The 18,955-nt window shown below is 48.8% G+C and overlaps 1 protein-coding gene across 1 annotated transcript in view; it reads left to right on the top strand.

Annotated features, from left to right (window-relative positions):
* Positions 1 to 18,955, top strand: part of RYR2 (ryanodine receptor 2) — a 3,481,211-nt gene that overhangs the window by 2,120,503 nt on the left and 1,341,753 nt on the right. Inside the window, exon 59 of the mRNA XM_086925791.1 lies at positions 13,449 to 13,575. Coding sequence (XP_086781917.1) covers positions 13,449 to 13,575 — 127 coding nt within the window. The remainder of the gene's footprint in view (positions 1 to 13,448; positions 13,576 to 18,955) is intronic.

Here is an 18,955-nt window from a genome sequence, read left to right as displayed (position 1 = left end):
TCGATGGTGGCTGCATTGCCCTGTATCAAAATGCATGGGGATGCGGTAACGTCAGAGAAGCCTCTTATGTTCCTCTGGCTATGACCAGGGTGTCGGCCAACTGACCTTTGGAGATTTACTGGAGTTTTGGGTCCACACAGGTAGCCTAGCTTCAGCAGGGAAGCTCACAGTAACAGAAGAGTTCTGGTGCAGCAATAGCAGGCCTTGGCGGCAAAGTAGTCCTTAGTCAGCAAGCAGGTCAGCAGGCCTTTACAGCTGGGCAGTCCTTCTACCTGGCAGGGTCTATAGGTCCATAATTAATCTGAAGAGAGTCCAATATTTATACCTGGTGCCCACTTTGAAGTAAGATAAGTTTCGAGAGGCTTCCACCCGCAGAGGTGCTCTAAATTTCCTGCCTTGGCCCCAGCTAGTCAGGGGTCACAACAGACTAGCGTTAAACCCTTTAAGAGTGTGATGGGCAGGGGCTTTGCAATGTTCAAGTATGGTATATGACAACTACCCTATCAAGGCAGAGAAGGCCCATTCTGCCAATAACTATTCCTCCTTTGGGAGCACTACACAAAGACCAACTGGTAGCTACACTAACTTAAAATTCGACTTTCCCATTAAAGAGGGTTTTAAATTACAATTCCGTCGACTCAAACTTACATTCATTTCTGCTCCCAGTTGAAAGTTACCACTTATTAAATTTAATAAGGGAATCCAATATTATCCTATGGGAGAGATAGGCATCACAGTAAAGAACATCAAATTTAGGAGTTTTTCACTACCACAACATGTAAAACTTAAAAGTACATGTCTAACATTTTATATACACTGCCCTTCCCACTCTGGGCTGTTTGGGCCTGCCCAACAGGTGAATTATATGTATCAAAAAGGGAGATTTACGCTTGGCAAGAGGTTTATCTTGCCAGGTCAAAATGGTAGTTTACAACTGCCCACACAGGATGCGATGGCAGGGCTAGGACATGTTTAAAGGGCTACTTAACTGGGTGGCATAATAAGTGCTGCAGGACATCTAGTAGCATTACATTTACGGGCATTGGGTACATATAGTACTACTTTGCCAGGGACTTACAACTAAACTAAATATGACAATTGTGTTTAAGTCAATGTTGCCATATTTAAAAGAGAGAGCACAAGGACAATAATAACATGATCACAATGCCAACAAAAACAGAGTCAGCAAAAACAGGAGCATGGAAGGAAAACACTGGGGGGAAACCATGCCAAGGATGTCAGGTTCAACACTCCTAAAAGCAATATTTGTAGGCTACAGTGATAGGACTTGTCCAGAGTTATACTATTGGCTGTTCTGGCTTCTTGATGGTCTACTACTGTTAAATATTACAAACACCACTGGTCTGCCATAAGCACTTAGTCTTCTGCAAATTGTGTCTGTGCTTGGCATTGCGATTTGGACTTAATCCTTCAGTTCTGCCTGGAGTGTTTTCACTTGATCAGTCTATGACCTAGCTTAGGACACCCCTGCGCCGCACGGCCACCAGCTGCTGCGTGTGCCTCCCGCCACCCGCCTGCCTTGCTGACCCTGCCGCCGCCGTCTGACCACGCCCCCTGCCACCGAGCGGCGTGGTCTCCTGCGGTCTAGTGCTGTGTTCGCTGTGATTTTAGGGTCCTGTGCCCCGTTTTTCCTTGCTGTGTGCCCCTTTGCTGTTAGTGAGATTGTCTTTTGCTTTTGTTGTATTTATCTATCGCGTGTCCCCCTGTTCTCGCTCCCCGCTTCCCGCCTCCGCCGCTAACCACGCCCCCTTTCTTTCTGTGCCCTCCCCGCTCCCGCCTCCCAGCTGCTCCGCACTCCCTCGCACTTCGCCATCTATGGCGACCGTGCGAACGCGCAGCGGGAGCGCCGATTGTGCGACGAAGGCGCGCCAAAGGTAAGCCCGTCTGCGCCCATCCGCGCCTGGATCGCGCCCAGTGCCGGAATCCCTGGCCCCCGCAGACCCCTGCCCACCCGCCGGACGTACGACGCCGCCACCCTCAACGCACTCAACGCTGGCCGAGTCCCGGACTGCTACAGAGCCACCAGTGCTTAATTTTTTGCCGGTGCTTTCCGGTGCTTAGCACCGGCACTTAATTATCAGGGCCGGGTCTACGTATCTGCTGCACAGTCACACATTGATGTTTTTTAAAATATACTTTTACTATGTATTAAGTGCAGCCGCCGCAGGCCCGCAGCGTGTTTTTCATGTGTACCGAGTGTGAGTCATGGCGTTTAATGTTGCTGCTGTGAGGCTTCTTAACCCGCTGCAGCCCAAGTGAATATTCAGAAATTAAATAATATGTAGACATGGCGGCCACGGGCCGCGTTCCTTCTTAATTCAGTCACTGTAGTGTTAACTGTTGCCACTTGGCGGTGGGCGGGCCTCAGACCACACACATACACTGATTTATTTGGGCGGGCCGCGCTGGAGGCTCCGATGGGGTAGGGGCTGTGCGTGCAGCAAGCGTGGATTTTTTTCACAGTTGATTGCCTCGCCCCAGCATGACCACTGCAGCTCCCCACAAGTCAGTCCGGCCGACGCGACAGACAACGACGTTAAGGGCTGATCTGGGCATCCTGTGCAGGCACTGATCAGCAGCCAGCCAGTAGTACAGGGCTGATGACGGTTTGGTAGCACGAAGCAGCCCCGCCCCAGGCGACCTAATCATACTAATTAAAGAAAAGGTAGTGCAGCCAGTGTGTGTCCCTGCCGGCTGGCCCACCAGGAGTAACGGTAAGATTAAAAGTTAAGCAGTAATTGTAAACTAACTAACCCGATTTGGTTTTGGCATGGTGACGGCATATTACTGGAATGTTAGTTGGCTTAGTTTAGCTTGGTCCGGTTGTAAGATCACCGGCAGGGTGGGAGGCAGCTCACTTCTGATGGCTCCACAAGATAGATATGATGATTATTAGGATTATGATGGATGTGTGCCTGGCCTATTAGTAGGAGCAGAAGCCGTCAGCCCGCCAGCTGAAGTGGTACAGTTTCATGTATCTGGATATGGCAGGGCGAGGCCTGCCCTGCCGGCGCCTCATTATTGGTCAGCCAGTTACAGGTAAGGTTTAAGTAAAGTTAAAAGGCCAAAGCGAGGCTAGCGTAAAATAAAAAGAGGAGCCAGATGTCATCCATGGGGGGCTCATTTTGATTAGACCGTTTTCTATCTTTCAACTCAAGATAACAATCAGCAGGCCTCGGGTGCATTGGCTCTTACAGAGGGAGTGCCGGAGTGGATCTGTAGATGGGCGGCGGTGCCGAGTGCTGGACTCCTCGATGCTGCACAGCACACATGCCGTGCCCAATGACTGACCAAGCGTCCACATTAAAGCCCTCCTCCAATAGTATTAACACACCGGCAACACTCTCTGGTTATTTAAGCCGCAGGTGCCATGCCCCACGCTGCCCCGTAGATGGTTTCTTGCTTCCAGTCGCCTTCTTGTAATATAACAATCTGGGTGCAACTGGAGAGAAGTGCTGATACATCCGTTGTGCTCCCCTTTACAGAACTGGAAAACAGTGGCTTTACCTTACTGAACCGGGGGACAGACCTAGCTGCCAAGGTTTCAGAATGCTTTGTGGCATTTTCATAACTGAAAAGTGACATTTCAAGGGTTAGGGGAGTGACACTCATGTGCGCATAATTAATGCCCGGTGTAACGGTTTATTGGAAGTCACTCTTACCTGTGCTTACGCGGCTCTTCTTAGTGCACTGCGCAGAGCCAGCATGGCGCAATCGTGCTTTAATTGACACTCTTTTGTGAGCAAAAACAAGCAATAAAGACAAGTGAAACATATACATATTCGAAATTACACTCCTTTGAGCAACAAGAAAGTCTAAGAAGTTACTGGACTAAGTGCGCTAACGGGAGGCAGCTAAAAACTGAGGAGAACAGTCATACTACTTCATGCAGTGGAAGGCATGCCGAAAGTTATGTTATCTGCGAGGTGCCTTTAAGAACCAAGCAGATTACTTCGAAGGGTTAATGGCTAAAGTGCATGAGTGAGGTGAATCAACAAAAAATGTCTGACAGAGTCCCTACAAAAAAAAAGTTTGTGCTTCTGGTAGTCGGAAGAAACTATAGTTCCTAGCACGTTAGTAATGAGGCCTAAAAGAAAGGGAATCCGATGTAAATAGTTTGTTTCCCAACATTGGAAAGAAATAATTTATGTAATTATTAACACACACAGTACACACACTCTGGTCGGTGGCAGGCACCTACTTATTAGTCTTGAGTTTTGCAGCACTGTAAGCAGCTTTCTGACGTCGGCGACTCTGCAAGGCAGCAGGCCTACGGCTGGGAGTCACACCTCACCGGCTTATCGCTTTTCCGCCTGCTTTATGTCCAGTCTGATGGGTGTCTTTATTGCGGCCACTATGTGTGTACACAGGGTCGCTGTAGCCACGGGGGAGGGGCAGGAAGGGGCATAAAAATGCCTGACCCCACTAAATCCAACTTCGAGGTTGTCAGACAAGGCTTTCAGACTCAAGCTTGCTCTGCCATGCCTATGAGGCCAGTGAGGTCCTCTCAAGGGCTTTAGTCCAAAAAAAGAAAATCAGCTAACAGGGCTCAGTTTTTACACAGATGCCACCTGACTTTTTGCAGTGCCAGTTGAAGATGTGGGTGGAACGTGGAAGTAATAGAATAAGCGGGTGGAGCCAGTGTAGGGAGTGGGTGGAGCCAGAAAAAACGTGGGCGTGGCCTCCGACAAACATTAAAGCACCTGCACTTCATATTTTACAAATTAAGCACTGCGAGCCACCCCGAGACGCACCCACGGACCCTTCTGCTGCAACGCCTGCAAGTTCACCTGCATCCGGACCTGCACCACTCCAGCAGTGCCCAAGACCTCGACGAGCAACAACAGCAGCCACCTGAGATGCATCCTGCTCAACACCCGCTCCGTCCACAGGCACGCCATCGAGATCTGGAACCTGCTCGACACCACAGCCCCAGACGTTGCCTTCTTCATGGAAACCTGGATGAACGCCTCCTCCGCGCCTGACATCGCCATCGCCATCCCAGATGGCTACAAGATCATTCGTAGGGACCGCATCAACCACACCGGAGGAGGCATCGCCATCGTCCACAGGAACACCATCCGCATCAAGACCAACACCGATGACACCCTCTCTACCGCCGAGCACCTGCACTTCCAAGTCCACATCAACCCCAAGACCACCCTCAGAGGCACCCTCATCTACAGACCCCCTGGACAACGCACACAATTCAGCGAAGACATCGCCGACTTCATCAGCCCGCACGCCCTCTGCTCCGCTGACTACATCCTCCTAGGGGACCTCAACTTCCACCTGGAGAACAACAACGACCGCAACACCACCACCCTGCTGGACAACCTCGCCAACCTGGGACTCAAGCAACTGGTGACCACCCCCACTCACTACGCCGGACACACACTCGACCCCGTCTTCTCATCCAGCAAGGACATCGCCTTCAGCCACGCCACCGGACTCCACTGGACGGACTACAGCTGCGTCCACTTCAGCTTCGCAAGGACCACGATCCACCACCACCAGCAACAGGCTGCACGCAGGAACTGGAACAAGGTCACAGCCGACCAGCTCGCATCCTCCCTGAGCACGAACCCTTCCACCAGCACAACGAACCCCAGCCAGGCGGCCACCAACCTCACAAAGTGGCTCAACGACTGCACAGACGAGCTCGCCCCCCTGAGGACCCTGCCCAGCAGACCCGGCAGCAAGAAAGCCCCATGGTTCACCGACGAACTCAAGAGCTCCAAGAAGAACTGCCTAGCCCTCGAGAGAATCTGGCGCAGAGACCCAACACCGGACAACATGACTGTCCTTAAGCTCGCCACCCGGAAACACCACCAACTCATCCGCGCCACCAAGAAAACTGCATTCAAGGAAAGACTGGACAACAACGCACACAACAGCAAAGAACTCTTCAACATCGTCAAAGAGCTCTCCAACCCCAACGCCGGAAACATCAACATCACCCCTTCGCAAGACCTCTGCAACTCCCTCGCCTCCTACTTCCACAACAAGATCGCGGACATACACAACAGCTTCAGCACTCAACCGACGAGCACCACAACCGAACCACTGCCCCCCACCACCACCCTCCGCGCCTGGACTCTGATCAGCACCGAAGACACCATCCGCACAATGAACTCCATCCACTCCGGATCTCCGACCGACCCCTGCCCTCACCATGTCTTCAACAAGGCCGACGCTGTCATCGCACCCCACCTGCGGGACATCATCAACACCTCCTTCGACACCGCTACCTTCCCGGAGAGCTGGAAGCACGCCGAACTCAGCGCTCTACTCAAGAAGCCATTGGCTGACCCCACCGACCTCAAGAACTACCGCCCCATCTCGCTGCTCCCGTTTCCTGCAAAAGTCATCGAGAAGACCGTCAACAAGCAGCTGGCCGCCTTCCTCGAGACGAACGGATCCCTCGACCCCTCGCAGTCTGGCTTCCGGGCCAACCACAGCACCGAGACCGCCCTGATCGCAGTCACAGATGACATCCGAGCGCTGCTCGACAACGGAGAAACAGCGGCCCTCATCCTCCTTGACCTCTCCGCGGCCTTCGACACTGTTTGCCATCGTACCCTAGCACAACGCCTCAGCAACATCGGAGTCCAGGAGAAGGCACTGGAGTGGATCATCTCCTTCCTCGCCGGAAGAACACAGAGAGTCCGCCTCCCCCCGTTCAGATCTGAAGCCACCGAAGTCATCTGCGGCGTCCCTCAAGGCTCCTCACTCAGTCCAACCCTCTTCAACATCTACATGAGCCCCCTCGCAGACATCGCACGCCAGCACAACCTCAACATCATCTCCTACGCCGACGACACCCAGCTGATCCTCTCCCTTACCAACGACCCCGCCACCGCCAGAGCCAACCTTCACGAAGGGATGAAAGAGGTAGCCGAATGGATGAAGAACAGCCGCCTGAAACTGAACTCGGACAAGACAGAAGTCCTCATCCTGGGATCCTCACCCTCCGCCTGGGACGACTCCTGGTGGCCCCCCGCCCTAGGCAGCGCACCCAAACCAACAGACCACGCACGCAACCTGGGCTTCATCCTGGACTCCTCCCTCTCCATGACCAGACAAGTCAACGCCGTCCCCTCGTCGTGCTTCAATATCCTGCGCATGCTACGTAAGATCTTCCGGTGGGTCCCCACCGAGACCAGGAAGACGGTCACCCAGGCCCTCGTCACCAGCCATCTGGACTACGGCAACACCCTCTACGCCGGAACCACCGCCAAACTCCAGAAGAGACTCCAGCGGATCCAGAACGCCTCAGCACGACTCATCCTGAACATCCCCCGTCGCAGCCACATCTCCGGAAACCTGAGAGATCTGCATTGGCTCCCGGTCAACAAGAGAATCACCTTCCGTCTCCTCACCCACGCACACAAAGCCCTACACAGCCAAGGCCCAGGATACCTCAACAGCCGCCTCAACTTCTACGCTCCCAAACGCCAGCTTCGTTCGACCAGCCACGCCCTCGCCGCCGTCCCCCGCATCCGCAGAGCCACCACAGGGGGACGGTCCTTCTCCTACCTTGCCGCCAAGACATGGAACTCCCTCCCCACCCACCTCCGCCTGACCCAGGACCACCTCGCCTTCAGGAAGCAACTCAAGACCTGGTTGTTCGAGCAGTAGCGGATCCCCCCCCCCCCCAGCGCCCTGAGACCCTCTGGGTAAGTAGTTCGCTATATAAATACGATGATTGATTGATTGATATGACTTTCCTAAGGGACCAGTGATAAGCTGTTCAGATTTTTCGTGTGTCACGGGGCGGGATCAGGCCCACTGACTCATTTACAGCACTGTCTCTTTATGGGTTACTGCTTAGCTCATCCTTTGGTCAAGTCTCCAAAAACTCTGTCAGACTTTCTGTTGTCTTCTGAACATGTTTCACTCTACCCTTTTTCCGGGACTCCTGACTCAGACTTTCTGTATAGGTCTGGTATGAATATATGTATTGGTATTTGTTGAGCGCATATATCACCCGTAGGTCTCATAGCGCTAGCTGAGGGTCAAGTACTTGTCACTTCAGTCCTCCGCATTGGGGAATTAGGATCTCTGCTGTGCCGGCCCCTTAGCATCAGATTTTCCCAAATCAGGGAAGATGGAATCTGAGTAATGTGGTTACCATTTACCAAATTATTAGTAGCATTGGCTCAGTGTCCAATGTATGTATGTGTCTTGTAAAGCGCACTGCTGCCCTGAGGCGTTGTGGCGCTGTAGACCGCTGGGGAACCTGTCCTGGCTATCCCTGTGAGATGGTCCCTACTGGGTATCTCCAAGGTGAAACCAGGCATCCCCGGCGAATGTGGGGGGCCGTTGTAGAGATGAGGTAAGCTAATGCCCAGAGTTGCCGAGTGTGATCCCTGGTTAGAGTAGGCACCGAGGCGAGAATCATCGAGCCCACTGACCCTGGTCCACGACCCTGCCGCGTCGGGAATTGAACCCTGGTCCCGGGCCGTTCTCTGCTTCCGGGTCTGCCGCCTTTAACCAGTGAGCCACACCACTCCAAAGATATAATTATGTGAACGTGCACTTAGAAAGTGCATTCCTCAGTGGTAGACCAAGCTCTCAACTTTGTGTGCATGTCTTGTGCAGATTGAGGCCAGGAGTTACAAAAAATTCAATCAACACAGTGCATCAACTGAAGTTCCTCTTCTGTATTGTGCGAAAGGGAGAGAGCCAGGGCCGGCTTTAGAGCTGATGGCTTCCGGTGCGGCAATGTTTTTTGGCACCCCCCAATGACCACCTCCACCACGGATTCCTTCAACACCACCCTTCAACGCCTTAACCGCGGCGGCAATTCTGCCGCGGTGTGGGCGTTCTATTATGTGGGCTGGCTGCGATAGCCGTTGCCCGTTCGCAGCACTGGGGAAGGAGTGCTCCCGTCGGCCGTTGGCCGACGGGGGCACAAAAGGGGTTAACAGTGCCCAAGTCTCTATAACCACTTTCTCTCAGGTGCATATATAGCACACTCTCTCAGATACATATATAGCGCCAATCAAACCAGTGTAGGGTGTCAGAGCACTTTGCATCACACACACATTACACAAAGACAATCAATTATACGTGTGTAACTCAGTGTATAGGAAATGTTACATAAGACAGAGGACTACAAGGTGTAGAAGACGGGGAACGTCGTTTACGACGCAACTTTTAGCACTCAGTGCTATTACAACGCGGTGTTTAAATCGCATTCTATTACAACGCATGACTCTGGGGGGCGCTCAAGGATAGGGAATACTTTTAATTTACTATCCAACACCTTACCTAGTGTCAACAGGGACTGGTGTTGGAATAGTAAATTAAAATATTCACTATCCAACACCCCTTTGTATTATGCGTTGTAAAAGAATGCGTTATAAAAACCGCGTTGTTACAGCATGCGTGCTAAAAGCATGCGTTGTAACAACGTATATCCGTAGGAGACACATTTCATCCATACTAGTAGGCAGAATAGTGTAATAGTGCTTGGTCTGGGGAAGCACAAACTCAGAATTCAAAAAGGAACATCATAGTTGGGGGTTCTCTTTAAGAAGGAGAATAGATTTCTGCCTAAATTAATCCTTTTTGTAACACTAATCTTTGCTCAAATCTATACTTTGCAGGGTGCATGCAGTTCTTTGATAAACGTTAATAGTTCAGTACAATTACACAGTGCATAAAATGTAAAAAGGTCTATGGGTTACTGCTTTTAAAAGAGACATCATTTTGTTTCTTGCCATTTATAAATTAAGTTCCTATATTAGGATGTAAACCTCTTTTAAAACGAGTAACTCACTGACCTATTTACATTCTATCCACTTTTGTAATCAGCTCGGTGCTTGTTTTCTGCAACTTTCATCCTAACCCTCTGCACTACTTTATAGTGGGTTAAAACCCCAATTAAACAAAACTCCAATTTCTCTTCAGGAAGAACATTAATCACAGGATTTATTCTGACATATTTTTGTTGCGCGGAAATTGCTGGAGGAAACGAGTGCGGCAGCAGCAGGTGGTTTAAAATAACAATAAACATGAAAACACGGCACCGCCTGGAAGCCAGCACCCGGTGCGGTGGCACCGATCGCACCGCCCTAGAGCGGAGAGAGCAGAGCAGTGCTACATCTACTGAGATATGGTGCTGTTTTCTCTTTCCTTGAACCTGTACTCTTTAGTCTGCCATGTGCCAACGAAAACATCCTCGCTCCAAGTTCAAGGATGTGTGTTTGCAGTAAGGAATCGTTTTTTGTGCTGAGGGGAACCTTCCAGTACAGAAACTACCCTTTAATTCCTTTCCTGCTTTGTAGTTGTGCTATAAAATGCAGCTTGCATGCAAAGCATAAAAACGAGGCAAAATGGAAACATTTCTTATCATTATGCTTGGAGGCATAAGATTTTGGTGCAAATCCCGGTCTATGAATGTTTGTAGATAGGGATTTGCATCAAAACTTAGAATGAGGTTGCATGGGAATGCCTATGTACAATGCTTGCTAAGTCCTATCAACGCAAAGTAATGAAAGGCAGCACATAGCAGAAGTTTGCTTTACTTTGGGAAATTATGCATCACAAATCGTAATATGCATTGGATACTCAATCCTAGCCAAACACTTTGTGCCAGAAGAAGAGTCTGGTTTATAAATCACCCATTTGACTATGAATGAATTCGGATTTCTAAAGCGCGGGTAGCTGCCCTGAGGCGTCCAAGCGCTAAGCATATCGCTGAGGTTTGAGTTAGGAGGAAGGCAGATTCAGTACCATGGTTATGTGGTGAACAGGAGCGTTTTCAGCTGTTTGCGAAAGGAGAGAATGTCGGGGTTTGATCTGAGATGCTGGGGCAGGGCGTTCCACTTTTTAGCCACATTGAAGGAGAATGAACGGCCTCCGGACCTTGATTTCTTTATTTGCGGTACAATGGCTAGATTTGCAGAGGTGGAACGCAGCTGTCTAGTGGGTAGATAGGGTGTGATGAGAGGGAGATTGATAGCCGGGCCTCGAGACCAGAAAGTCTGGTGTGCAATGCAGAGTGATTTGAAGTCTACTCTTTCCTTTACGGGGAGCCAGTGCAGTTTCCTCAGTCCGGGTTTTACTGAGGATCTGCGGGGAATTTGTAAAAGTGTTCTGGCTGCGCAGTTCTGAATTAATTGTAGTTTGCGTAAGGTGAAGTCAGGAGCTCCGAGATACAATGCATTTCCATAGTCCAGCCGCGATTGGATCAGACCCAGGAGTACGGTTTTTCTTGCTTCAAAGGGGAGTAGAGGCAAGATCTTCCTGATGACTCTCAGGATACCAAAGCAAGTGGCAGAAAGTTTTGTAGCCTGTTGGTCAAAGGACAGGGACCTGTCGAGCCAGACACCAAGGCTCTTGATGGCGTCTTTGGGTGCTGGGGCCGGACCTAAGCTGGTGGGCCAGAGAGTGTCTATGGTCGATGGTAAAGTGTGACCCAGGAGCATGAGCTCTGTCTTGTCTCCATTAAGTTTGAGACAAGACTTGGTCATCCAGCTTTTGACCGTCTCCAGGCAACCTGCGAGATCTACATTTGCCGACGGACCGCCCGCCTGTGCCAAGGAGACCACCAGCTGAGTATCGTCCGCGTAGGTAACGATCTTAATACCAAACGGACGGACGATCTCAGCCAGTGGCCTCATGTAGACGTTAAATAACGTCGGGTTCAATGAAGATCCCTGCGGTACTCCACATCCCAGAGGCTTGCTGGAGGAAGTGACATTGCCCTCATACACCTGGAAGGATCTTTCACTCAGGTAGGACTTGAGCCACTCCAGAGCTCTGTCAGATATTCCGGTGTCCAGGAGACGCTGCAGGAGGATACCGTGGTTAACGGTATCAAATGCGGCGCTCAGATCGAGGAGGATGATTGCCACTGATCCTCCCCGATCTAAGATTCTCCTGGACTCCTCTGTGACTGCCAGCAGTGCCGTCTCGGTCCCATGCTTGGGGCGGAAGCCAGTCTGGGATGGATCGAGCAGTTGGTATTGTTCGAGAAAAGTTGTTACCATGCTGTTTATATGTTTCTCCAGGATTTTGGCTGCCCAAGGCAGCAAGGAGATCGGGCGGAAATTGTTGAGGTTCTTGGTGTCAAGGTTTGGTTTTTTAACCAGGGCCCTCACCATAGCCTGCTTCCACGCTGCTGGTACTATGCTGGTAGCGATCGAGGTGTTGAGTACTTCAAGCAGTGTGGGAAGGATGGTTTGAATAGCCGAGACTAGAACATATGGGGGTGCTGGGTCTCTAGGGGAGCCTGACTTCACTTGATGCATGAGGGAAGTGAGGTGATCTGCCTGCAACTGGGGGAATTCCGCCAGCACCGGAGGGTGATTGGGTGAGTGGATTTGAGGGGGACAAGGGGCTGCTTTAATCAGAGCAGTCTGTTCTGTAGAAGGGAAGGATGAGTAGATAAGGTTGATTTTCTGAGAAAAGAAATTAGCCAGGTCTTCACAGCGGAGCTGTGGGTTCTCCGTTATAGACGGGGGTGTGGGGAGGGTGATGAGGCTTTTTACTATTTTGTATATCTCTTTTGAGCTGGAGCTGGCCTCTGCAATCTGGTTGGAGTAGTATGAGGATTGCGCACTTTTTATGTCTTTTTTGTATGACCTGATGGCGTCTCTGTAGATAGTTTTATCTGTTTCCGCGTAACCTAGTCGCCATTTACGTTCCAGTCTCTTACAAAAACGCTTTTTCTCCCTTAGTTCAGTGGAGTACCAGGGAGCTGAGGTTCTGGATCTTTTGAAAACTGTTTTCTTCAGGGGGAGCGTGGCGTTTAGGGAGGTCTGAATCCATTCATTGAATGTTTCATTGGCCTGTGAGGGAGTCTGACCGATTAAGGGAATAGATTTTTGTAATTCCTGGGTCCACTGGGCCAGCGGTATTTTAGACCAGAAAACATACGGACATTTTAAGCTGAGTGATTAAAAATAGAATCTATAAAAATACTTACCAAGCATGCCAAGCAAGCTGAAACATAGTGCAGAATTATTCTGTTCCATTTTTCTTCTTTACTGAGTTTACCTAATATCAGCATAAGTGATCTATTAGTTAATTTACCATAATTTTTGCAAAATGTGTGTGGTCCAGTTTTTGCAAGAGTGCCTTTAAATCTGCTGACATGTTCTTGTTGGCTGCAGGACCAAACATCTTTGCCAACAGGCCATAAATACCTTACTGTATCATGAACATTCAAAACGAAATTATATAATTTTACCTATAAATATGATGAGCTATCATAACACTGTATTTTGTGTAACATACAATTTATGCCTCAATAATACATGTGAAGGGCGATTTCTATGATGCAAAGTGATGAGCATATCTTTTGATTAAGCAATTGTGAAATAAATGTGCAAGGATGTTACGCTATACATGCAACAACTGTCATGCGATGTTACCGTATTCTTCATGAGATGTCTGTTTTATCTTTTTAACAGTTGGAGGAGGCAATCACCCATTGCTGGTACCCTATGATACGTTAACGGCCAAAGAAAAAGCCAAGGACCGAGAGAAAGCCCAGGACATCCTCAAATTCCTGCAAAGCAATGGCTACGCAGTTTCAAGGTATATCAATGTTCATTCTATCATAAGGCCATTCACTGCCAAAAGCCCAAAGCGTAACTTTAAAGTCAGACTAACCCCCAGATTCATCATTGTCATGTTTTGCGAGTCCTTAATAGCGATTATTAAGGAATCGCTATTAAAGACTCGCAAAACGGGATTCATGTACAAATCGCAATATTATTTGCGATTTCTACAGCTTTCTTATTTGCGATTCGCTAATTGCTAATCGCAAATAAGGAATGACTTCCCATTCATTCCTATGGGCCTAAAGGCCCTTAGGAATGAATGGGGAGTCATTCCTTATTTGCGATTAGCAAATAGCGATTCGCAAATAAGGATGCGATTTCAAGGGTGCCAGGGTGTCCAAAGGACACCCTGTAGCACCCCTGAAATGGTAATGTACGCAGGTGTTGCGCACACACATGTCCAAAGGACATGTGTGTGTGTAACATACAACTTAGAAAAATGCACTGAAGTGCATTTTTCCAAGTTTTCGCTATTTACCACGTAGTTACACTTCGCGGTAAAAAGCGGCCCCAGATTGCGAATTCGCAATTTTAAAATGGTTCATGAATTGCATTTAAGGAATCTCAAATTGAGATTCCTTAAATGCAATTATTCGCAATTTAGCGATTTTTAGAATTGCGATTTTTGCATTTGGGATGATGAATCCCAAATGCAATAATAGCGCTCACAAAGGGCCAGATTCTCAGAATCTTGCCCTTTGCGAGACGATTTCTGCTTCATGAATCTGGCTGTATATGCCCAATTACAGGGATTCCATTCTATAATTCTGCTTCATCTGCTTATTTAGTGTTGTGCTTTTAATTTGAAATATTTTTGTTGTTATAAGAAAGGTTCAGCGTAGTAAAAACCTCTAAAATATTCACTTATTCTACTATCACATCCTTTCCATCATTTTGTAAGTTGTTATCACTCTTTTATCCTAATCCTCTCACTTTAGTTTCCTTCTTTGTTATAAATGAGCTGTCCAGAGGCAATCATCTGTTGAATTTACTGATGGACCTTTTGCAGACCTTGAGGACAACACAATCATAATGATCATCATCATCAACTAACTCTTGTATAATGATCAACAAACACATTCAGGGCATCTGTAATAGTGGTGTGTGAAGTTTGCATAATTTATATTTGCATAATTGCGAGAAATTTCAGGAAAATCATACAACGTCATACATAATTATGTCAAATAGTGCAAAATATATATTTATATCACTGGGGGGTTCTTGTGTCACCTTGGTGAACGTATACTGCCCCAACACAGGTGACCCCGCCTTCTGCACAAGTATCTGGAATATAATACAAGATCTCCCTCGATCAGAAATACTTTGGGGAGAAGACCTGAATGCAACACTAGACATGTACTATGGCCGATCGGCGCCACCTGCTGGGTTGATCAGTCTGTCTGTAACAGTGCTGCAAGAAGGGATAGAGCATTTCAACATGGTAGATGCATTGAGGGTACGCAATCCTGAAGGAAGGGAAGGCACGTTCATTTCCTCTGTTCATGCCATGTGGTTCCGTCTTGATTACTGGCTTGTGACCAGGGCAGTTAGTACCTGGGTGATGGACATACAACATCTACTGAAGACGCTGTTGGATCACAAGCCAGCAAATCTGATGATTGAGGTCCCTATGTGCACTCCCCCCATTCACATGGAGAATCAAAGCTACCACGTTATTGGATCTGGTATATAGAGCAGTCATTGAGTATTTTACTATAAATCAGAATGAGAGACAATTTGGAAAGCAGTCATTGTGTATTTTACTATAAACCAGAATTCAGTGTTTGAGGCAGACATTCTATGGGAGGCCTTTAAGGCAACGATTAGGGGGTCTGTATAGGTACCAATGTAGGTATATTAAAAGACATCAGAACGCAAATTAAAAATGTAGAAATTATTATTCGTCAGTTAGAGGACGAATACGAGCGTGAACCAAGTAACAATACCCTGGCTACCATTAGGGACCTCATCTCCAAGATTTGGCAGAGAGGAAACTGCCATATCTCTCGAGCAGATATGTGGCATGGACCTACAGAGAAGGGGTATGCCTGGATGTGCACTGGCTGACAAACTGAAACCGGGGAGGCCCGCCGAAGGTGATAAAAATAACAGATCAAAATGAGGAGGATCATTATGAAACACCCCATATTTTTTAAGGAATTTGCAGACCTCTACAAGACTCTGTATGCCTCTCATGCAACTTCTACACCAGATGAAATCAAAAAATATTTTGATGACATTGCCCTCGCATGGCTTTCAGCAGGGCAATGCGAATACCTAGGGCGGCCAATAGAGCGGGAGGAGGTGCGTGAGGCCATATGGGCATTACCTAATGGCACAGCCCATGGCTCAGATGTGCTGACATGCGAGTTCTTTAAAGAATTCAGTGACTAGATTGCACCCCATCTTCATGCAATGTATGAGGATGCATATAACAGGCAAATTCTCCTCTCAACATTACGTGAAGCCCTAGTTCTCTTCCAGGGGATCCTCATCAATAGTCATAAGCACTGAATATTCCCGCCCATGTGCGGGACCTCGGAAACAATATAAAAATATATATGTATAAAACACATATATCTCGCTCCACATATATGTATGTACATATATCATTTTTCTCACATCAATGCAGCCCCAAAACTGAGGCTAAACAATGCAAACACATATACATGAACTGCAATTAGTAAGGAATCAAGAAACACATTAGGTCAAAAAACCCTTGAACTTTGTGTTTTAATGAGTCAAACCACTCATAAATCCTGAAAATTGCTTATAAATAGACATTGTTAGCCCTCAGGCTGCATTGCAAAACAATATCATAGAAAATTAAACCATTTTCACAATAACTGGCACCGTGCCTTTAAGGCAGCCATGACCCCAGGCTTCCCATCATGCCTCAGGGGTGACAGTTAGGTCAGTTGTTCTTTCCGGCTCCTTCAGTCAGGACCCTGGTGAAACAGCTCCTTTTCTTTTTGACTTTCTGTCAAAAAATATTCAGCTTTTACTAGAATTTTTGACTTCACTCGACGTCATTTAGACATAGAGTGCTGTTTGAACACTTTTTGTGCTTAAAAAAGGTATTTTTCCTGTCAAAGATGCCTTCTCTCTTCAACAACTGTCCTTCATGTGGAAGGAAAAAGGCAAAGACTGACTCTCATTCAGTCTGTATCCTGTGCCTACCAGACTCTCATTCCTCTAAAACCTGTGAACACTGCCAGGTTTTATCTTCCAGGACTCTTAAGGATCGAGAGAGGATTAGAGCTTATGGACTTTCTGAGAGAGGAAGATCTCCCAAGAAGCAGAAAAGTCGGAAGACGCGGTCGACGTCGAGAGGAGCCCCGACTGGTTCACATTCGACGTCGGGATCGGCGTTGGAGAAGCAGTCGACGGCGACGAAGAAGATGTCTTCAGCGTCTACATTGAAGGTACCTCCGCTTCAGTCAGCGTTGAGGGGCAGGTCGCCGTCGCAGCGGAAGAGCTCGACGGCGAGCCGTATGACGTCGAAACAGCATCGTCATGCTGTGACGTCGAGGCATTCTCCGTCGACGTCGGAACATCGACGTTCGACGTCGAGCCATCCTCCGTCGACGACTAGCCATGGTCGTTCGACGTCGAGGGAGCCTCTGTCGACACATCATCGGTCGACGTTGATGCAGCCAACGTCGACGCCTGGACGAGAGCGTTCGACGTCGGAGCGGCATTTGGAGTCGAGGCACGCCCAGTCGCCGTCAAGTCAACGGCGATCGGCGTCGAAACAGCCTCCATCGACGTCGAGCAGACAGCCTTCAACGTCGAAGGACAACCATCGCCACCCGAGGTCGACGGAGAAATCACGGTCGACGTCGAGGGAGCGTCTTCCTGCTCGGCGCTCAGCGTCGATACAACCACCGTCGAGGGATCAACAAAGATCCAGGGAGAGAAGTTCTTCGCAAACAAAGAACGTTACTCCTACAAAATCAAAGGAGATGGTTCGGGACAAGGGAAGTGACTTGTTAGTCCAGACTCATGCCCTAGAGCCACAGTTGGGTTCTCCAGGTTCAGCATCGGCTGCGGAGGTGGAACAATCTCCAGTGCAGGATCCCCCCGCCAAGAGACGGAGACTTGCAGAAGAAAGATCTCGCTCAAGGTCTCCCTCTGGATCTCTGGTGAGTCTTTCCTCATCATCCTCATCATCTCGGAGTGGCAGATCCTCGGATGGACGAAGCGGCGCATCTAATAGGGGGAGGTCCGAATCCCCTGCAAGATCGCAACAGGATCGAACGGAACGACCTCAACGGTCACGTACACCTGAGAAGGATCCCATCCACAAGTCTCCTTCTGTTCATCTTTCCCCAAGGTGGAATAGACCTCTTCACCACTGGGCAAAAGACAAGGAGACGGCAGAGCGCCTAAAGCGATATCGAGACCAACCTCTTTCCCCGCAGAGAAAGGTCTCGTTCTAAACACTCAAGCAAGAGACATTCTCGTCACAGAGAGAGATCTCGTTCCAAGACGCGTTCTAGCAGAAGAACTAGGTCCAGGAGGACAAGTAGTTCTTCAAGTTCGTCGAGAACACGATCTCACAGGGATTACTCCCCGACTCTTACTAACAGTCCACGCTCAAGAGTGTCTCCAACTGAGGATATTTTCTCGTTCCAAGATATCTTGGGCAGGGGAGCCCTGAAACTGGGAGTACCGATGACAGCTCCACAAGTCAAGACGACTGTCATATTCGAAACCCTGCAACATAGATCAGCACCCAAACCGTTGTTGCCGTTGGTTCCGGGTATAATGGAACATGTGAATGAAGTCTTCCTCACTCCGGCAACGGTGAAGTCCGTTCCAGCGAGGATTCTCAAAAAGTATCGTCCTCCGGAAGAGGATCCTCTGTTCCTCAAAGCTGATCCCCCGCCAGATTCAGTGATCATTACGGCGGCAAGAAAATCCAATGCGGTGGCTTCCTCATCCACGGTACCTCCGGATAAGGATAGCAAGGTGCAGGACTCATGGGGGAGAAGGGTGTGTAACACCTCAGCCTCTTTCCTCAAGGTTTCTAACGCGGAAGCCCTGCTCGGCAGGTATGACAGGTCTCTGTGGGACTCACTTCAGAGATTTACCGCAAAGCTCCCTGAAGAAGACAGAAAAGAATTTGAGGAGGTTCTGATGGAGGGCAGTCAAGTCTCCAACCAGATTATAGGATCGGCAGCAGATGGGGCAACTCTGGCGGCACATGGCTATGTGCACGGAGTTACAGCAAGGAGAACATCTTGGTTACGCCTCACAGCATTAAAACCGGAGGCTCAAGCAAGAATCCTGAACCTTCCTTTTTCAGGCACATCTCTCTTTGGAGCAAGTGCGGATGAAGAAATGCAGCG

The sequence above is a fragment of the Lissotriton vulgaris genome, chromosome 6 (genome assembly GCF_964263255.1).
Source record: "Lissotriton vulgaris chromosome 6, aLisVul1.2, whole genome shotgun sequence".
NCBI classification, from domain to species: Eukaryota; Metazoa; Chordata; class Amphibia; order Caudata; family Salamandridae; genus Lissotriton; species Lissotriton vulgaris.
This window is presented reverse-complemented; position numbering and strand designations above follow the sequence as displayed.